The 22896-nt window shown below is 45.0% G+C and overlaps 1 protein-coding gene across 1 annotated transcript; it reads left to right on the forward strand.

Annotated features, from left to right (window-relative positions):
* The first annotated feature begins 530 nt into the window (after positions 1-530).
* On the forward strand, positions 531-998 carry LOC149384604 (uncharacterized). The gene has a single exon (XM_089625313.1). It carries the CDS (start codon positions 531-533, stop codon positions 996-998), a length of 468 nt encoding a protein of 155 aa, XP_089481439.1.
* The last annotated feature ends 21898 nt before the right edge of the window (positions 999-22896 follow it).

Below are 22896 nucleotides of genomic sequence, written 5' to 3' on the forward strand. Positions count from 1 at the left end.
AAAGTTTTAGAGATTTAGAGCTTCTCTCTCTAGACTTGGCCGCCCCTCTCCTCTCTCTCTTTACTCAATTTCGTTTTTATTGTTTTGGCACCTAGGTCCTCATTTGACCTAGAGTTTAGCTCTTCGACTTCAAGACTCGTTCTTAAGTCGTAGTGTTTAAAGATACCCACACACTAATTCTTTTTTTATCTTGAGTGATTTAGTGATAGAAACTTTCGTGGTTGCTCGAGTTAGCGAGGAAAGAAAGAGAGACATGCTGCGAGGGAGACGAAAGTTTCAACCTTCCGAAGGCTCATCAACGTTCAAGCTTCTAAAGAGGTTAGTAATCTTTCATGCTCACATTAAGTTTTTATTTACATGTGCTTGCTCTTTGTCTAGGTTAGTAAAAACCGTTTTACTTGAAAAAGAAATTTTTTAAAATTTCGCCGCTTACCGAAGCGTTAAACTTTTTCTTCAACCCAAGATCTATTCCAACAAATCAAGACAATTTGGAACCGATCACCTTCACAACAGAAGATGCACAATGGGTGATGTTCCCACATAATTATCCATTGGTAATCTCGGCCCTCATCGGAAATCCGAACGTTCATCAAATCTTGGTAGACACTGGAAGCATTGTCGATGTCCTCTACGAAGAGACCTTAGACAGGATGGGTCTTAAAAATTCGTTGGCTTCCTCCCCGGAAAACCTCTATGGGTTGACAGCTGATTCCAAAAAACAAAGAGGTGTCATCTCGGTCCCATTAACCGTGGGAGAAAATCCAAGAACAAAAACCACAAATACCCAATGGGTAGTAGTCTCGGGTAAGTCTTCCTTCAACGCCATAATCAGATTACCCACTTTGCAGACGCTCGGAGCCATTACATTGGTGGAATATCTCAAGATGAAATTCCTAACCAATCAAGGAGTCGGGGAAGTGCAAGGAACCCAGGCGCTGGTAAAAACTTGCTATGCCAACTACGTGAAGAACAGCCAGGACAAAAATGCCACAAAGTGATGACAATCAACACCGACTTCAACCCCACCTCCTTAGCCGAGGAGCTGTCGGCCTAGGTGACGAAGTCGAAGAAATTACTCCGGATCCAAAGCAGCCACATAGGAAGCTCAGGATCGAAAAAATATCTTGACTCAAGTACAAAAAAAAAGATCTTGTTTCTCTTTTGTCAAGAAATTTAGACATCTTTGCACGGTCTCAAACCGATACATTAGGGATAGAGTCTTCACTTGCATGTCATAGGCTACATATAGATCGCAAAAGAAAAACATATTAGACAAAAAATAAGGCGTTAAATACCGAGAGGTACATAGCATTGAAAGACGAAGTAGATAAATTAATATCGAACAAATAAATCAGGGAGACTAAGTATACGAGCTGGGTATCTAATTCGGTATTAGTTAAAAAAAAACAAATGCGAAATGGAGAATTTTTGTGGATTTCACGGAGTTAAACAAAGCTTGTCCAAAAGAGAGTTTCCTAATGCCGAGAATAGATCAATTGGTATATGCCACGGCCCGACATGAACTGTTAAGTTTCATGGACGCCTACTCCAAGCATAACCAAATCCCAATGTACGGTCCGACCAAGATCATACCACGTTCATAACTGACCGAGGACTTTCCGCTTATATAGTAATTCCGTTTGGACTAAAAAAAACATTGGAGCTAGATATCAAAGATTGGTGAATAAAATGTTCGCAGACTTACTTGGAGTCACTATGGAAGCATACATTGGTGACCTCCTTGTAATCAATCAGAAAATAGATAAACATGCTGGAGATCTGAGATAATCTTTCAAAATTCTACGGCAGTATCGCATGAAACTTAACTCTATAAAATATACATTTAGTGTCTCTGCATGATGATTTTTAGGATTCATCATCCATGAGCAAGGGATAGAAGTAAATCCCGACAAAATAATGGCTGCCTCGGAACATAAAAGAAGTCCAGAAGCTAACAGGATGCATCGTGGCACTGAGTGGCTTCATCTCCAGATCAACCGACTGAAGCATAAGCTGTTGGAATTGATCTAGGGTTAAGAAAAGATTTAACGCTTCGAGTAAGTGGCGGAATTTAAAAATTTTCTTTAAAACAAGTAAAACGATTTTACTAACCTAGATAAAGAGCAAGTACATATAAATTAAAACTATTAAAGTGCATTATTTATTTACTTACCTTTGTGAAGCTTGAACGTTGAGCAGCCTTAGGAAGGTTGAAACGTTTGTCTCCCTACTCAGCTCGTCTTTCTTCTTTCCTTGGGAACTCGAGCAACCACGAAAGTTTCTATCACAAGAATCACTCGAGAAAGAATGGAATTAGTGTGTGGGCACTTTTAAACACGACGACTCAAGAAGAAGCATTCGAAGAGCTAAACACTAGGTCAAGTATGGGCCTAGGTGCCAAAACAAAAACGAAAAGAACTTAGAGAGAGAGAGAGAGGAGATGGGCGGCCAAGTCTAGAGAGAGAAGCTCTCAATCTCTAAAACTTTGGAATGAATAAACAATGAGAATGAGGCCTCTATTTATAGGGGAGGGATTTGCTTCAATAAGGTAGTTTCCTCTTCAATAGAATATCACATATTCATGAGCAAATATTGCCCTTCACCGCATTGAGTCACACGGCCAAGGAGTCTTCATGACACCTTGGATTTGTTTCCTCTTTTGTTTACTTCTCCATTGCCTTGTATTTTTCGCCCACCTCACCTTTCTTCTAGAGGAAATTTGTTTCCTCTTTTTCTTTTGGCAAGTATCTTCATACGTTAATGCACAAAATTGGTCTCTCTTTCTCTAGGTTGGACGTGCAACACCTTCTTGAAGGGGTTTCTAGATTTTTCTTCATTTGTTAATGACAACATAAGAAAAGCCCATTAAGAATTTTCAAGTAAAATTCTATGAAATGAAATTAATCTTGAACGCCCAAATTCATCAATATCGCTTAGTGGTTTAAATCATTTGTGATCATATGACAATGTAAAAAAAAAATTTATTGACATTCATTTCGTCCTATATCCAAAAAGACAAAAATACCCGTTAGACAATTTTCGTAAAGCTTGTCTCGTTCTTGTTTTGACTTATCTTCTAGTTTAACTATTCCTACTCGATATGATTTGTGACAGTGACCTCATGGATTGAAATGAACAAAGCTTGAGCTAACATACTTGGACTCAAAAGTTCACAAACCTTTTCTAAGTTTAGCTTAATGTCAACTGACTCCACTAAAGAGTTGACACTGAGAATCTCTCGGTTCAAATGAATTTATTCTCTACTCACGAATTCAACTTAATTTTGATGAGGGATCCATTGAATATTATCTATGTTTACCCTTCATGAATATCATCAACTAGTCGGGATTTAAGAAATTATCATTTTACCCTTCTAGCTGTTATTTCCTCAACTCATTTGTCGCTTGTGAATAAGTTAGAAACAATGTATTGACGAGGAGCTAACAAGTCACATTGTTTAATAGAAAAGAGTCAAGACTCAATTTGGACATTGGCCAGTTCATTTATTCACATTCTAAGGAACAAAGCATGAGGTGATATACATTGCATTTCAGCAATCTTGTACATGAACTCCATATCTATGAGAGCTCCACAAAGTTAGTCATGACATCTTCATAACTTAGTACTTCACCAATAGGTCATGTTTGGAATCATATAGTGAATCCGAACTCTGACTTTCTCAAATGAGTATACGTAAGTTGTGAAATGGCATGTCTCATTTCAGGATTAAGGTAAGCACGATGCAATTCATACGTAGTGACTTCGAGACATAAGAGGTTAAATGGTTTGTTCTTATTCTGTCTCTTGAAGTGCACTGGTCAATTCAGTACCTTCGAAAGATACCTAGAAGAACTATAGAGTGTCCAACTCTCAATGTCCCATAACCAGACATCATAGATTCTCCTAACAATCGTACTGAGATCAATAGTCTTTTGATCCTTAGATAGCGAATATATTATTTTAAGCAAACCATGAAAAGTTTCTTCATGCAAATCTACATTTGTCTCTTCATATGATTTGTTATTTCTGTTGTGGTGGAGGAATTTTACAACGTTTTTCAGAAGAGTTAACTAGTCTGCCACCTGACCGGGAGATAGAGTTATGTATTGATCTTATCCTCGATACCTTTTCAAGGGTTGACGAGTTGTTTGATCAACTGGGAGGATCTCGATTTTTTTTCAAGATAGATTTGAGATCTGGGTATCATCAATTGAAGGTTCGTGAGGAGAATATTCCCAAGTTGGCTTTCAGAACTCGTTATGGTCATTTTGAGTTCTTAGTAATGCCTATTGGATTAAGAACGCTCCTGCTGCTTTTATGGACATGATGAATCGGGTTTTTCGACCATTCTTGGATCAGTTTGTCATTGTCTTGATTGATGACATTTTGATTTACTCGAAGGATGCGCAAGAGAATGAGCAGCATCTTAGGATTGTTTTACAAACTCTTCGGGAACATCAGTTATATGCCAAGAAAGAGAAGTGTGATTTATGGTTAACATAAGTTAAGTTTCTTGGGCATGTGATAACTGAAGATGGAATATCTGTAGACCCTTCTAAGATAGAAGCAGTCTTAAGATAGGAGCCACCAAAGAACGTTGGAGAGATTTGAAGTTTTCAGGGTTTGGCTGGATACTATAGAAAGTTTGTGAAAGATTTCTCATGGATAGCCGCACCAATGACCCTACTCACAAAGAAGAATGTTCGGTTTGAGTCGGATCATCAGTGTGAGAATGCTTTCCAAGGATCCGAAGATGGGCGAGCCGTATGAGGTCTACTCAGATGCTTCTAAACAATGTCCGCGTTGCGTTTTGATTCAAACTGGACGTGTAGTCGCTTATGGTTCTCATCAACTAAAGCCTCACGAGAAGAACTACCCAACTCATGATCTGGAGTTAGCAGCCATCATCTCTGCATTGAAGATATGGAGATGCTATATTTATGAGGTAAGATTTCAAATCTTTTCTGATCATAAAAGTTTGAAATATCTCTTTACTCAGCGAGACCTGAACTTGAGACAACGACGATGGATTGAGTACATGGAAGATTATGATTTCACTCTCGAGTACCATCCTTGCAAAGCTAATATTGTAGCTGATGCGCTAAGCAGGAAAGGAGCAGGTATTCTAGTCTCCTTGGGATTGGAAGAGAGAAATGGTAACAGGGAATTACGATCTCAAGCTTTTCGAGAATCGTGATTCAGCAGTGATTTAAAATCTGGTAAATCCACCGTACTTGATCCAGCAAGTCAAGAGAATCAGCAACAAGATAAGTATCTTCTGGTCGTTCTAACAAGATTGCAGAATGGTGAGATACTTGAGTCTTGGAATATTCGCTGTAATGGAAACTTGTATTTAAAGAATCGCTTAGCTGTTCCACAATAAACGAGATCAGGAAAGTGATTATGGAAGAGGCGCATAAGTCTCGTTATGCCATGTATCCTGAAGCCAATAAAATGTACCAGAATTTGAAGAAACAGTTTTGGTGACATAATATGAAAAGAGACGTCATCGACTATGTCAAGAGTTGCCAGAATTCTCTCAAAGTAAAAGCTGAGTGACGAAAGTTAGGAGGAATCTGAATGGAAATGGGAAGAGATAACCATGGATTTCCTCACAAATCTACCAAAGTCGTATGAAGGCTTTGGTACGATTTGGGTAATCGCGGATTGAATTACAAAGTCTGTGCATTTTATTCCCATCAAGTAACGTACTCCAAGAGGAAACTAGATGAGGTGTACCTAGAAAAGTGGTGAAATATCACAGTATTCCTCGAAGCATCACTTCAGATAAAGACACGCGATTCACTACTCATTATTGGAGAAGTTTCCAAGAAGCCTTGGGAACCATACTGAATTTCAATACTTCTTTTCATCCTTAGACAGATGGGCAATCTGAGAGGGTTATTCAAATCCTAGAAGATATGTTGAGAGTGTGTGCTTTGGATTTTGGTAACAAATGGAAAGAGAATCTCTCGTTTGCTGAGTTTGCATTCAATAACAGTTTTCAGTCCAGCATAGGCATGGCCCCTTTTCAGTTCAGACAGGAGCTACGATCATCGAAGAGACTAATGAGAAAATCTCGATCGTTCAGCAGCGATTGAAGATAGCTCAGAGTCGGCAAAAGAGCTATGCTAATAGAGATGAAGGCCACTCGAATTTGAGGTACGAGACTACATACTTATGAAAGTATCTCCACGTAAAGGTATTTTCCATTTTGGAAAGAAAGGGAAATTGTCTCCTCGATATGTAGGACCTTTTCAGATTACTGCACGAGTAGGTCTTGTAGCTTATCGACTTGCTCTACCCACCAGAACTATCGTTTGTGCACGATGTTTTTCACTTGTCAATGCTTCAGAAGAGTGAACCTGATCCTACAGCTATTATTCAACTTGAAGATGTACCAATCTAAGAGAATATCACTTATGATGAAGTGAAAATCCAGGTTGTCGATAGGAAAATGAAGAGTCTTCGTAATTGTGAGATTTTGTTGGTGAAGGTTTTATGGACACATCACGGAAGCGAAAAAGCGACTTGGGAAGTGGAAACTGATATGATGGAAAAATATCTGTATTTATTCCATGTGCCCAGTTAGATCTTAAATTTCGGGACGAAATTTCTCTAAGGAGGGGAGAACTGTAGCGACTTGAAATTTTAAGCGTAATGTTGTAAATTAAGTTAATCAAAAGGACGAGAAAATTATGTAAATTAATTTTCTAAGAATCGTTTCCATTATTTTGGGTTGGAGTAATAAGTTTATCGAGTGATTTAAGATATATTAAGGTAATGAAAAATCTCGGAATGAATAAAGGATTTATCGAGTTCGTTTTGAATAATAAATTATTTTCCGAGGGGATATTCCAGAATTTAATTTAAGAAAATAAATTCTCAAGGACGAGAATTAATCTTCGAGAAACCTTTTTAATATATTTGAGATAATCAAGAACGAGTGAGAAAATTCTCGGTTTGAATCATTTAATTAAAAGTTTGATCGGTTACGGTTTTAGTCAGAAAATTTTGTGACAATGACGTGAATTTAAGGTTTTCTGGACTCAATTAAAATAAAAAGCTTGAGTCGGGGTCAGTTTGATAGCGGTGGAATTAGGAAGGATTTAATTGCAAAATCCGAAGAATTTTGTACACTCTTCTTTTCTTTATTTCTTTCTTCTTCTTTTTCTTCGCGCGCGCGTGACTCTATTATTTTCTTCTTCCTTCCTTTCCTTCTCTCGTGCGTAACCTGCAAAGAGAAACAGAGAAGAAAAAAAAACAAAACCGACATCAAGGACATCATCTTCACCGCCACAACCCTCACCACCACCTTCTTCACCTCTTCTCTTCTTCATCTTCTTCTTTACTTGCGCTCGACCATCAGCTCCAACCCGAGCCACCGCGCGCGCCCGCCGAGAAGAAGAAGAACGCCGCGAGCTCGCCGTGGCCGCCGCCCGAGAAAGAAACGCCGGGAGTGAGAGAACACACACCGAGGAAGATTAATCTCCCGGAAACAAGGTAAAAGACTCAAACCCGGATTGAAATTTGAAAAGCTAGGGTTTGGAACTCAATTTGGGATTTTGATTTTCTGGTTTGATTTCGTGAAATTGATGTACTCTGGATGTGATTTGAGCTCGGTTGTGGTGTTGTTACTCGGATTCATGGATTAAGATTATTGTTTGGATTTTCTCATGATTATTTTGGCCGAAAATTAGGTTTTAGGGTTTTGAATCTGAAAATTTGGGGGTTTTGATTATTGGACGTGCTTTGATGATTTTGGACTGAGATTGTGTTACAAAACTGAGTTTAAGATGGATTGTGTTTGGATTTTTAACGAATTGTTATGGATTTTCGGTTTTGACATATTGGGTTTGAATTTTGGTTTTGGCCGTGTGTGCATTTTTTGGGCCGTGAGTTTGTTCTAACCGTGTATTTTGGATGTCTGAGGTTAGTTGAGTTTGTTATGGCAGCGTGTCTTGAATTTGATTGTTCTAAAGGGTATCGTTGTTATTAAAATGTTTGTTAGCTCGGGTTCTTAGTGATGATTCGAGTTCTAACATCGCTTTGTTGTGAGTTTATGTGTCGAGGGTCTAGACTCGATATAGGTGGGCTACGTAGAGCCCAAAACAGCGAGTTCGGGACGGCGAGGGCGTGACCGGGAAACGACAAAGCTATAGCACGAATGTCGACGAGGCGAGGCCGAACAAGACCGGGAGAACGTAGAGTGGATACGGCGTTTCGGATTTGGCTCGAAGGCTCGCGAAGCGTCCGTTTAGGATTAGCGAGTTATTTATTTATTATGTTGTAATTTACAGAGTTTAAGTTATTTTTGTACGAATCGTTTCGAGTTAGTACGTTAGTATGTTTTTTTTTCCACAGCCCAATTAAACGGAGCGAGCGAACGTCTCGTGGAAGAGCGACATAGACATTTAATCTCGAGGTAGGTTATTATAACCCTTCTCTCATGATTTTATGGTTTGACCTCAAGTATATATTATTTTCGAAATGAAAATGGTTGTGAACGTGCCACGAAACATAAACCGTTCTTAGAAAATGTGGCGGAACTTCAACTCGGGATTCCGATTATGAAGTTGAGAATATTTTTGATATTATACATATATCCCGTATTTGCGAAATAAAATATTTTGTATCTCCTAATAGAGCCGAAAACGTATATATATATATATATATATATATATATATATATATATATATATATATATATATATATATATGAAGCGGAGAATGCAATCGTATATATAAGGGTGTGGAGAGTGCACCATTCTGATCAGAGGATTGTCACGAGTTATGTTGACAGGGGCTCAGGAAATAGTATACGTTTAAATGGGCGTATATGCACATTTAAATTCAATTACATTTCTTGCATTTACTTTCTAGTATCAGCATTCCGTCATTTACATTTCTGTCATTTACATTCATGCAATTTACATTCCTGCAAGTTATACTTGTGCGTGTATGGTGATTTACACGTATACGATTATTATTATACTTGTACGTGTATGGTGATTTACGCGTGACAAGAATATTATTATTATAAAGTAAGTATTATTTTCGAAAATCTTTTTAAAAATCAAACCATTATTATAGCACTTATTGAGCCTCAGGCTCATCCCTATTTCCTCATATTTTTCTTATAATCAAGATGTGAGAAAGAGAAGGGTTAGGAAGACCTCGGGATTAAGTGTGGTCGAGAGTTTGAAGGATTTCGTTGGATAGACTATCAAGTGTCGAATGTTCGTTTTATTTTTCGTTTTCTTTCTTTTATCTTTGGACTTGTAAAGTAAATAACTAAGTATGCACCGTGTGATAGTTATGTAAAGTTTATTAGTGTTTAATTTTATTCAATAATCACACCCCATTTCCCCGGGGCGTGACAGCGTGGCGTCGGGCTCCCCCTACATTATCATCCATGTTTCCAAATGTTGTATGTGGAAGTCTGGATCGGATCGCCCGTTGTACGGGGGGATTGTTGGTAACTTCAAGTTCCCGCTGGAGGGTCGTGCGAGGACTTGGGCGGTGAAGGGTGAATAGGATGCTTCCACCCTATTGTATGGCTCGTGGCCACCTACCCCCGAATCTCGCATTTCTATTATTTGGTTATGGAGACTTTGGATCATTATGATCATATCCAAGTCGCCGGCGGGACTGACGGCCAGGACCATGGGTGCAAAAACACGCCTCTCGTTGGATGCTTGATCGACAACGTTGGGTGGTTGGTTTCCCAAGGTGGCTCTCCCTACGGTTCCACGGTGGTTGTTGAGTCTCTCCTCGAGGAGGCCGGACATGAATTGTGAATTTGGAGCGTTCCTCTCGGGACCTCGAGATCGCGTGCCCTTGAAAATTGCTCGAACCTTGGCGCATCAATACAAACGCTCGAGGGTGTCCCCTTGAGGGGGTGCTCAGTTCTTCATGGCCCAGAATGGTCGACGACCAGGTATAAGATTGGCTCATCTCGAACTCCACAAGTCTGTCGTCTCCGACATAATCGTGATCTCAAGAGTCTTCTCCATCACCATCATGGCCTAGGAGGCGAGCGATGAGAGCCATATCCATTCTGGGCCGTGCTAGCAACTCGGCTAGGCTTTGATTCGTCTCCACCACGAGGCTATCACCGTCGATGTGGGGCGCATGCGAATCGTGATTCCGTTCATTACCTCGGGACTGCCGTCCCAATTCCCTATGAGAGAGTCGGCGAAATTCGTATCTCGAGCTAGCGGCTCAGACGTTGTGGTATCTTGGATGGCCCGTTGCGGAGGCGTCGGGTGCTTTGCTCATATCTCGAGAGTAAGATTGTTGAAATGTTGAAGAAACTGCGGTAGAGGGAATGAGTAGTCAAGGTAGGGAAGCCTCCTCCTTCTAGCGTCAAAATGTTGTCGCTCGTTTTTGGACAACTATTTATAAGCCTCAAGCGGTTAGACCCATAGACGGACCGAGTGGTCTCGCTTTAGCTTGAGCATGTCGGACTCGATGTCTCGAGTCCTCCCTTAGCTGTAACTGGTTCCTTTGCTCGCCGCTACACCGGATAAACGATAAACTACAAAAGGGAAACTGAGGGGGTGCATCTGTTTACCTCTCCGACGCTTAACATAATTGTGATTGAGGTGGAGTGTAGAGAATTTAGAGGGTGTTAATCGTCGCGGTCGAGCGAAACGTGTGACTTTGGAGTTCATCAGCGTTTCGGGACTCAACCGAGCCCTATATTTATAGGTCACGAGATGAGTGTTTTGGAGATGGCCGGGCGGCCTTGCCCATGGCCGGTCAGCCATGGCCTCTCTGCCATAGTTGCCTTGGGGACCGCTCGTGCGCGGTTCGTCGGATTGCACCGTGCTCGGTCGAAGGTCACCCGACTTGGCGAGCGTAGTTAGTGTTAGATTACGTGTAAATATATGTAAATTAGAGTAGATTAATCGTTTATTATTAGGTTAGTTCAGATTAAGTAGGAATAATTATCTGCTTATTTATTTATTTTAGTGTTAGATATTTATCCTATTGTTAGGAGGTTAGACGTACAGTCCTATTACTTAGGCAATCAGTTCAGTTGTATTCCTATATTTACCATATTCATCAATAAAGGAAAAACATACGTTCAGATATAAGTGCTATCATGGTATCAGAGCTATAAACACTTACATAGGTTTCTTCCTATCATTAATGGCTGAACCAAGTATTAATAGCATCGGTTCTACCGGAAACACTAATCAGTCTGGTGGATCGTGTTCCATCTCCACCACCGAGTCTCTTCAAAATTATTCTATTACCTCACATAAACTCAATGGAGGTAATTTCATGGAATGGTCCCAGTTGGTTAAGCTCTTTGTGCAGGGAAGAGGAAAATTCGGCTACTTATCAGGATCGAAGGTGAAACCAGATGCAACTACAAATCAAGCCGCATATCAGAAGAGGGAGGCTGAGAACTCGAAGATCATATCATGGCTGGTAAACTCTATGGAGTCAAGCCTAGGAAGGACCTACTTATTTCTTCCATCAGAAAGCGCGATTTGGACAACAGTAAAAGAGACGTATTCGGACCAAGTATTAATAGCATCGGTTCTACCGGAAACACTAATCAGTCTGGTGGATCGTGTTCCATCTCCACCACCGAGTCTCTTCAAAATTATTCTATTACCTCACATAAACTCAATGGAGGTAATTTCATGGAATGGTCCCAGTCGGTTAAGCTCTTTGTGCAGGGAAGAGGAAAATTCGGCTACTTATCAGGATCGAAGGTGAAACCAGATGCAACTACAAATCAAGCCGCATATCAGAAGAGGGAGGCTGAGAACTCGAAGATCATATCATGGCTGGTAAACTCTATGGAGTCAAGCCTAGGAAGGACCTACTTATTTCTTCCATCAGAAAGCGCGATTTGGACAGCAGTAAAAGAGACGTATTCGGACCTCGGAAATGCTGGCCAACTCTTCGAGATCAAGACTTGGTTGAGAAAGACGAAACAGGGAGATAAGATGGTCACTCAATACTACACCGACCTCAAAATGTTGTGGCAAGAGCTAGACCTCTACTGCAACTACGAGTGGAATTGTCCCAATGACAGTGCCTTCTACCAAAAGACCATCGAGAAGGAACGAGTTTTCGATTTCATAGTTGGGTTAAACAAGGAGCTCGATGAAGTTAGAGGAAGGGTGCTTGGCCGAGAGCCACTTCCAAGCACCAGAGAAGTCTTCGCAGAGGTTCGTCGAGAAGAGTCGCCGCCAAGTCATGCTCGGATCAAGCAGCACCGATGTCACAGCCAACCAGATGGACACCACCGCCATGATGTCATTCCGGACTGACTCCAACCAGCGCTTCTCAAAGAAGCCTGATCGCCCGATCTGCGACTACTGCAACAAGCTCAGTCATATCAAGGCCAAATGCTGGAAGCTCCATGGCAAACCAGCCGAATCTCAACCATCTCAGCGATCCTCCCGGGATAACAGAAGTGCGTATCAAGCCTCTCAGACTAACTCCAGCGAGCAAGGAGCCCAAACTTCACCACCTGAGCAGAATTTCTTCAACAAAGAAGACTTAGAGCAACTGTACAAGCTTTGGACCTCACATAAGTCATCTTCCTCACCTTCTTCATCCTCACTTGCCCAGAAAGGTAGCTTCAAAACAGCCCTAAGTGTTTCCACAAACATCCCTACTCCATGGATAATAGATTCAGGAGCCACTAACCATATGACTGGGTCCTCTTATTTATTCAACTCATATTTCCCATGTTCTGGGTATGAAAAAGTAAAAATTACAGATGAGTCTCTCTCAGCTATTGCCGGGAAAGGTTCAATCATTCTCTCACCATCCCTCACCTTACACAATGTTTTACATGTCCCTAATCTAACATGTAACCTATTGTCTGTCGACAAATTAGTAACTGATTCCCAATGCAAACTAACATTTTTACCTACTGGTTGTACTCTTCAGGACCTGCACTCGGGGAAGATGATTGGCAATGTTGAAGCGCACGGGGGACTCTACCGTCTGGACTCGAATGTCAACTCGAGTAAAAAAATTTAGAAAACTCCATGTTCTAGTTTCCTTTCTTTAAGTGATGAAATAATGTTATGGCATTTTCGTTTGGGTCATCCTAGTTTTGGGTATTTAAAACATTTATTTCTTGCATTGTTTCATGATAAAAGTATTGAGTCTTTACAATGTGAAATCTGTGAGTTAGCTAAAACATAAAAGAACTTTTTTTTTTTCCATCTGTTAAATACACTCCTTCAAAACCTTTTTCACTAATACATAGTGATATGTGGGGACCACGTCGAATAAAAAATATTTCAGGAACAAGATGGTTTATTACTTTCATTGATGATCATACAAGAAATACTTGGATTTATCTATTAAAAGAAAAATCCGAGGCAACTGATACTTTAAAAAATTTTTACACTATGATTGAAACATAATTTCAAACTCGGATTCAAATACTAAGAACTGATAATGGTAGGGAATATTTCAATAAAATCTTAGGACTTTTCTTAATCGAAAAAGGAATTATCCATCATAGTTCTTGTGTTGATACACCTCAACAAAATGGTATCGCCGAAAGAAAAAAATAGACACCTTCTTGAGGTTACCCGAGCTTTAATGTTTTCCATGAATATTCCTAAACGTTTTTTGGGGAGATGCTATATTTACTGCTTCATATCTAATTAATAGAATTCCAAGGAAAGTATTAAGCTACAATTCTCCTATAAAAACTCTTCAAAACTATTTTCCGAAAAATAAATGCTTTACTAATTTATCTCCAAAAATATTTGGATGCACAACGTTTGTTCATATTCATGACCACAAAAGAGGTAAATTAGATCCTAGAGCTACTAAATGCATTTTCTTAGGTTTCTCTCCAATTCAAAAAGGTTTCAAATGTTTTGACCCTAGCTCGGTAAACTTTTTATAAGTATGGATGTCACATTCTTTGAAACAAAACTTTTTTCTGAGAAAACTTCTCTTCAGGGGGAGATCACTCAATGAAGATCAGTTTTGGGAAAAACAAGTCCTACCTATTATTGAAAATTCTGAAAATACCCAATCTAACCATGTTCCCCAAATTGAGAATGAAAATGATAATATTTCCTTATTTAATGAATCTGAAACTAGTCCTATGGAGGACCAATCTTCTGAATTCAGTGTTCACTCGAGGGGGCATACGAGGACAACTGATTCTCCAGCGCTGCCATCATCCGAACCGAGAACAAGTCAAGGTAACACTCCTTCATCTCCTGATTTATCACAAACCAGCGTATCTCAAGAACCATCCATCCCTATACCAATTGCATCATCCCACAACAAGCCAAATGAACCCATTGCCATACGAAAAGGAACTAGGACCTATACCAAATTTCCCGTGTATCCACTATCAAATTATGTGTCTTATCAAAACCTATCACCTAGTTTTAGAGCCTTCATCACCATGATAACTAATGATGAGGTCCCTAGCTCTATACACGAAGCTCTAAGTGTTCCTAAGTGGAAGGAGGCTGTCTTAGAAGAAATGAGGGCCCTGAAGAAAAATGAGACTTGGGAAATGACCGAATTGCCGAAGGGCAAACGCACAGTGGATTGCAAGTGGATATTTACAGTTAAATATAATGCGGATGGTAAGGTGGAAAGATACAAAGCAAGGCTAGTTGCTCGAGGGTTCACCAAAACCTATGGCCTTGACTACGAGGAAACTTTTGCACCGGTTGCGAAAATTAACACGGTTCGAGTTTTGCTTTCATTAGTAGTGAATCTAGATTGGCCTTTGCTGCAATTCGATGTCAAGAATGCATTCTTGAACGGAGAGCTAGAAGAAGAAGTATTCATGCAAATTCCACCCGGCTTCGACAACAACTCAAGTGGAAAGGTGTACAGATTGAAAAAGGCAGTATACGGTCTTAAACAATCCCCCAAAGCTTGGTTCGGAAGGTTTTCCAAAGCAATGAAGGATCAGAAATACAAGCAAGCTCAGTCCGACCACACTATGTTCTACAAGCACACTCCGGGAGGTAAAATAGCCATATTAATCGTGTACGTAGATGATATGGTCATGACAGGAGGCGATGAAGATGAACTCACAAAGCTAAAGCACTTCTTGGCGCAACAATTCGAGATAAAAGATATGGGAAATCTCAAGTATTTCTTGGGGATGGAAGTAGCAAGGTCACCGAAGGGAATTGCAATCTCACAGCGGAAGTATGTACTCGATCTCTTAACTGAAACTGGTCTACTCGGCTGCAAACTATCTTCAACACCAATCGATCCCAATCACCGTCTCAATAAGAAGGAAGGAGAAGCACCAGCAAACAAGGTTAGGTATCAAAAGCTTGTCTGGAAATTGATTTACTTGGCTCACACTCGCCCCGACATCGCATATGCAGTGAGCCTTGTAAGTCAATATATGCACTGTCCATCTGAAAGTCACCTTGAGGCCGTGTATAGAATATTACACTACCTTAAAGGAAGTCCAGGCAAAGGCATGCTCTTCAAGAAAAATGAGAGCAAGCAGATCGAGGTCTTCACTGATGCAGACTATGGGGGAGTTTAGATAACCAAAGATCTACCTCGGCTTACTGCACCTTTGTTTAGGGCAACTTGGTGACATGGAGAAGTAAAAAACAACAGGTGGTGGCTGGAAGTAGTGCGGAAGCTGAGTTCCAAGCTATGGCACAAGGAATATGCGAAGTTATATGGATTAAGCGCATTATGGAGGAACTGCAGATCGAGTCAAGCTCACCTATGAAGCTATTCTGCGACAACAAGTCTGCGATTAGCATTGCTCATAACCCAGTTCAACACGACCGGACCAAGCACGTGGAGATCGATCGACAATTCATAAAGGAAAAGCTCGACAGAGGAGAAATTTGCATGCCATGTTACCGGTCGTTTTCGGGATGCCGAAAATTCAAAAACAATTCAAGACCGGCCAGGCTTCGCCGGCCGGAAGCTCAACGGGCCCCGGCCCACCAGGCCCGAGCGACTTGACGCACCCACGGCCCGACAGGGCCTACGCGCGCGCACCTGCGCCCCCGGCCCAGAGGCCCTGCGCACGCGCACCCGCGCCCCCGGCCCAGTGGGCCTGAGTGCGCGCCCTAGCACGCCTGGCCCGCGCGCGCTCCCGCGCCCCAGCCGTCCCGGCCCGCGCGCGCTCCTGCGCCCCTGCTGCCTCGGCCGGGCGCCCCTGCTGCCCCAGCCGAGCGCCTCTGCTGCCTCGGCCGGGCGCCCCTGCTGCCCCAGCCGAGCGCCTCTGCTGCCTCGGCCGGGCACCCCTGCTGCCCCGGCCGGGCGCCTCTGCTGCCTCGGCCGGGTGCCCCTGCTGCCCCGGCCGGGCGCTCCTGTTGCCTCGGCCGGGTGCTCATGTCGCCTCGGCCGGGTGCCCCTGCTGCCCCGGCCGAGCGCCTCTACGGCCTCGGCCGGGCGCCCCTGCTGCCCCGGCCGAGCGCTCCTGCCGCCTCGGTCGAGTGCCCCTGCTACCTCGGCCGGGCACACCTGCTGCTGGGCACGCCGCGCCCGGCAAGGTCTCACGCCCTGCGCGCCCCGCGCCCGTCCAGACGACGCGCCCTGCGCCCTCCCGGGTGTTGTGCCTCAGAAATACAAGGACCACCCTCCACGAGAGGGAGCGCGCTCCTATTCTGCGACCCGAGCTTCTGCAGTACACACTGCTCTCCTGCTTCTTGGCCCTTGAGCTAGAACTCCAAGCTACGAGGCAAGCGACCCCTCTAAAGTCTTCACTAGAAGCTACGAGCCGGGTCCTACTCTAAAGCCTCCGAGCCCAAGATAGCCCCCAACATTCAAATTGAATTACGTTTTGACCTGATCCCGACTAAAGGGTACGTCGGCAGCCAACCTTTGGCACAGTTACACTCCCCAAAACACACCTCAGGGTGTGGAGGGTGCAACTCGGTCTACGAGCTCCCATTTTTGGCCCGGGCGCGGTCACTTGGTCCGGCCTTGGATCGAACCGCCCAAGGTATTTAATCGTTGTTCATTTTCGTGCGACAACATTTTGGCGCTAGAAGGAGGGGACTTCCCGACTTACACAGCCCGAAATCCCTTCTACAGCTCGACCCCTTTCTTCTCAACTTGAGAAAGACATGAGTGGTCAACCACCCGTTCGTTCTGAGGGCGTGAATAACCCCGAAAACGCAACTGGAGTGAAGAAATACTTTCTGCTCTCCCGAGCACAAGGCGACGAGGAGTCTCTCAACGACGAGAGCCACACTCCCTCGCCCCCTCCACCTCAGGGCAGTCGGGACGACTGCATCCTTGAGATGGAGGAGAAAATCCGCCAACTAAAGATAGCCAATGCAAGGTACCACCGTCAACTGACGAGCAAGGCACCTGCACAGGGTAGCCCCCACGGGGAATCCGAGGACCTCATGGACGAGGGGCATAACTATGACCCCGACTATGATGGCTTGGAGATTTCAGCGGACATCGAGACTTCTCTCACCAAAGACGAGGAACTCCCTGTTGAGATCAAAGTCGGCCCGTCGAATCCACCGCCTAAAACAAAGGCAATACCGATCTCCTCTCAAGAAGAGACCTCCCGACGTTCAGCCCATGACCGACTCGGTCAAAGAGGCAATATCAGGGAAGGTCCAACGACTCGGCGGGTAAGGCGAGTGGCTCGAAGCTCACGCCCCCATACCGCCAGGCCGGATCTTAGAGATCGACTTACCGCCCAACGGAATGACCGTGGCGAAGACCTCCGGGAGAGGCAAAGTGCCCGCTAGGGTCACAACCCTGCGGCTCCAATCAATGGGGACCCTCGCACGGCTCAAGGGTCGAATGAAAGGCGCCAGGTGACTCCTCCTGAACAAGGAGTGACCCCCAACACCGGCCTCGATGTCGTCACCATGATTCAAAACCTTCGCAACGAAGTACGTGATCTGCGTGAAGGAGGCTTGGCCGGTGATACATACGGAGTCGTAGAAGAACATTCCTCGCCCTTCACTGCCCAAATCCTTGCAGAGGTGTGCACGGGAAACTTCAAACTCCCGAATCTCCCTCTATACAATGGGAAAACTGATCCCACATATCACATCCAACATTACGAAACCTGGATGACGATGCAGGGCGTTTCACCTGGGGCTCTATGCCAGACTTTTAGTCTTACCCTCACCGGACCCGGTTTTGAGTGGTTTAAGAATTTAAGACCAGGGAGCGTCTAATCGTTCAAAGACCTGAAGGACATGTTCCTAGCACGATTTGCTACATCCATGGTCCAAAAGAAGACTAAGATGTACTTATGGTCAATCAGGCAAGAGAGTAACGAGTCCTTGAGACAGTATCTCACCCGATTCATCGAGGGCTTGCGCACCGGGGACTTCTTAAAGTCCGTAGTCGATAGAGTCCCTTCTACGATGGCCGAGTTAATGAACCGAGCCAAGACCTTCATGGGGGTGGAAGATTACCTCGACGGCCGCAGGAGCAGCAACCAAAGCTCCCGCCGTCGGGACGAGTCCGGCAACGAGCCAGGCAACCCCCGGGCAAAAGGGTGAACAAGGGAGGTCAAGCTTCCGATAGCCGACCCCCTATGTCTCAAAAGCCGCGTCTTGCGAGCAATTTTAGAGACTACTCAAGTTACACCCCTTTGAACGCCCCAGTAGAACAGATCTACGCTGTGGCGCGTGACAAGTTTACTGCTCCGACTCCAACGAAAGGCGGCCCCGCATCTCGGGACCGGTCCCATTATTATGAGTTCCACCGGGATTACGGTCACACGACCGCTCAATGCTTCCATCTCAGGAGGCAAATTGAGACATTAATCCAAAAAGGAGAGCTCAAAGAGTTTGTCCTTCGCATGGTAGGAGCTGCAACCCCCACTGACAACAGGCCACAGCCTGAAAAAGGAGGAGAGGCCAACGCCAACACCGACCGCGCCGCGGTTGCGGCTACGGCCGATGCGCAACTCCACGTCGTAACCACCATCCTAGGTGGCTTGCAAGACGGGGACTCGGCCCGACAAAGGAAAAAGCTCGTCAGAGCTGCCTCTCAAGAAGGTCTTGCCGGGAAGTTAACCTCACCTATGAGGAACCTCCGTCTGTACCTCACGAGACGATACAATTCACCAATGAAGAGGCCAATCGAGTTGTGCACCCGCATAATGACGCTATAATCCTTAAGGCCTAGGTGGCCAACAGCTTGGTAAAAAGAGTTCTTATTGATAACGGCAGCGCAGCCGATATAATCTTTAAGACCACCCTGGAGTGCATGAAGCTCGGGGGGCTCCGCCCTGTCCCAACTCAGACACCTCTATTTGGGGGTTCACGGGAGAAAAGGTCATGACTGAAGGAATCATTGATTTACCAGTCACCTTCGGAACTACCGGAGGTATCAAAGTCATTCACATGGTCCCTTTTCTTGTGGTTGAACAGGAGTCACCCTACAATGTTATCATTGGGCGACCCACGTTGAACAGACTAAGGGCCATCACATCCACATATCACCTACCGGTCAAATTCCCCACAGAGGAGGGGATTGGCGTCATGGCTGGCGATCAGACCCAAGCGAGGATATGCTACGTCCAGGGCGTGGACGGCAAGCCCGCTGAGAAAAGGGTTAACACGATCTACCAACTAGAAGACGACTATCCGTGTGATAAAAAAGACGCACGACAACTCGGGGAGCTAGACCCCCGTGACGATATCGAGAGGTTGAAAGTTGACACCCCCGATGATCTCACTGCGATCGTTCTCGACGAAGCTAAACCTGACCAAGTAGTGAAGATCGGTGCACAACTCCCTCTTCCCATCAAAACTCAACTCGCGTCCTTCCTTCGGGAGTTTAAGGATGTCTTTGCATGGACACATGCAGACATGCCTGGCATAGACCCCGATGTGATTGTGCACCGGTTCATTGACGATAAAACTATCGCCGAAAAGGTACAGGCTAGACGCGCGTCTAACCCTGAACGATACCTGGCGATAAATGAAGAAGTCGAAAAGCTTCTCTCCGCTGGTTTCATCCGAGAAGCGAAGTACCCCAAATGGGTGGCCAATGTGGTCATGGTTAAAAAGCCTAATGGGAAGTGGCGAATTTGTATAGATTACAAAGATCTTAACAAAGCCTGCCCAAAAGATTGCTTTCCACTCCCACGCATCGAACAACTGGTCAACGCCACGACAGGACATGAGCTGCTAAGCTTCATGGACGTCTATTCGGGCTATAACCAGATATGAATGCATGAGCCCGATCAGATCAAGACGACCTTCGTCACTGATCGCGGCCTCTACTGCTACAAGGTCATGCCTTTCGGCCTTAAAAATGCAGGAGCTACTTACCAACGATTGGTAAACCGGATATTCGCCGACCTTATCGGCAAGACCATGGAAGTATACGTGGACGACATGCTCGTTAAAAGCCTACTGGCTACCAATCACGTAGACAACCTAAGGGAGATGTTCTTAATCCTCCGTCGGTACAAAATGAAGCTCAACCCCAACAAATGTGTGTTCGGGGTCGAATCCGGGAAGTTCCTAGGCTACATAGTTAGCCATCGAGGTATCGAAACGAACCCCGAGAAAATCAAGGCACTCCTTGACATGAAATCTGCGCGGCGTGTCAAGGAAGTCCAAACTCTGACCGGTCGGATTGCCGCCCTCTAGCGTTTTGTGGCCAAGGCAACCGACAAGTGTTAACCGTTCTTCAAAGCAATAAAGAAGACGGACGACTTTGAATGGACGGACGAGTGCGAGAAGGCCTTTCAAGAAATGAAGGCCTACTTCGGGACACCTCCGTTCCTTTCCAAGCCAAAAGAAGGCGAGACGCTCTACATCTACCTCACCGTCTCCGAACGAGCCGTAAGCGCTGTGCTGATCCGTGAAGAAGATAAGGCTCAATGGCCTATCTTCTATGTGAGCAAAGCCTTACTTGACGCCGAAACGCGTTACACAGAGATAGAGAAACTCTCTCTCGCACTCCTCATAGCCGCCAAAAAGCTACTCCCCTACTTCCAGGCTCACCCAATTATTGTCCGAACAGGGCACCTCATCGGTAAAGCTCTTCAAAAGGGAACATCGACTCGCATGTCGATCTGGTCCCAAGAATTGAGCGAGTACGGGATCGAGTTTCACTCGAGACCGGAAATAAAGGCTCAAGCCCTAGTCGATTTTGTGGCAGAATTCTCCTACACTCCCGACATGGGAAGAGCAGAAGACGACTCGACCGATGACTTGTCGGTTCGAAAGAGAAAGGTCGACCCTACGGGTCCCATCTGGGAACTACACGTGGACGGGGCATCTAATGCCCAGGGAGCAGGCGCTGGCGTGATTTTAACAAATCCCGACCGGGAAAAATTACGCTACGCCCTCCACTACGGATTCCAGGCCTCTAACAATGAGGCCGAGTACGAAGCCCTCATCGTAGGGCTAGAGCTCGCTCAAAAGCTCAACGTACAGAGTTTACGAATACACTGTGACTCGCAGTTAATCGTAAATCAGGTTAAAGGCGACTACGTTGCCAAAGATCCTAGCATGATCGCCTACTTGGCAAAGACAAATGCCACGTTAGATGCCTTCTCCTGGTTCGAGATCATCCAGATCCCACGAGAAGAGAACTCCGAGGCCGACGCTCTAGCTCGCCTCGAATCTGGTATCACCGAGGATGGGTTGGGAACTATCCCAATCAAGTCTCTCTCCCGACCATCCGTCTCACGTGACGAGGTTGGAACGATTGAGAGCGCCACTCATCCAACTTTGATGACTCCGCTTACGGACTTCTTGCGAAGAGGGGCCCTTCCCGAAGACCGCAAAGAAGCCGAAAGGCTGAGAGCCCTCGCATCTAAATACGTGTTGAGAGGCGAAGCCTTATACAAGCGCGGGTACTCAACCCCGCTGCTCCGATGCCTCAATAGCATCGAGTCGACCAAGGTCCTCCGCGAAATTCACGAAGGCCTCTGCGGGAACCACTCCGCTGGGAGGTCCCTTGCGCTCAAAGCACTTCGACAAGGCTATTTCTGGCTGACGATGAAGAAAGACGCCTACGACTGGGCGAGAAAGTGCGACAAGTGTCAACGTTTCTCTAACGTTCCACAACAGCCGTCATCTCCCCTGGGTAGCATCGTCGTTCCACGCCCCTTTGCGAAATGGGGCGTAGACATTATCGGCAAGCTTCCCAAAGCTCCGAGACAATACGAATACGCCATCGTCGCTATCGACTACTTCACTAAGTGGGTCGAAGCCGAGCCTCTGGCCAGGATCACCGAGGCCAACACTACGAACTTCATCTGGAAGTCCATAATATGCCGCCACGGCATCCTCGCGTCAATCGTGACCGACAATGGCGCGCAATTCGACAATGCTATGGTTAGAGAAATCTGCGCCCAACTAGGGATAAGCAAGACATTCTCATCCCCGCAACACCCACAGGCTAATGGCCAAGTGGAAGCCGTCAACAAGACGATTAAAAGCAACCTCAAGAAAAAGCTCGAAGCCAAAAAAGGCGCATGGGCTGAGGAGCTACCTTTCATCTTGTGGGCCTACCGAACGACCGTTCGAAACGCCACCGGAGAGACCCCCTTCTCCCTAGCTTTTGGGATTGAGGCTGTGGTCCCCGTGGAAACAGAGGTCCCCACCTACCGGGTCGACACTTTCGACGAAAAAGAAAATGACGAGGCCATACGCCTCGAATTGGATCTAATCGACGAAGAAAGATCCTCGGCCCTCACTAGACTCGCTGCACAGATCGAAAGGTCGAGAGATACTACAACGCCAAAGTTAAAAGGCGGATCTTCGCCGTCGGCAGCGCGCCTCGTACTCAGGCGCGTGTTCCAGAACGCCCAAGTACAAGGCGCCGGAGTCCTGGGCCCGAATTAGGAAGGACCGTATAGAGTTCGACAAGTCATACACGACGGAACCTACTACATCGAACACACGGACGGAACTCCAATCCGGCAGCCGTGGAACGCCG

The sequence above is a fragment of the Urtica dioica genome, chromosome 9, assembly GCF_054948205.1.
Source record: "Urtica dioica subsp. dioica isolate 48M chromosome 9, U.dioica_male_clone48M_v1_H2, whole genome shotgun sequence".
NCBI classification, from domain to species: Eukaryota; Viridiplantae; Streptophyta; class Magnoliopsida; order Rosales; family Urticaceae; genus Urtica; species Urtica dioica.

What these genes read in the sequence shown, in the direction of transcription:
- LOC149384604 (XM_089625313.1), top strand. Translation starts at nt 531, where the DNA reads ATGTTCCCACATAATTATCCATTGGTAATCTCGGCCCTCATCGGAAAT.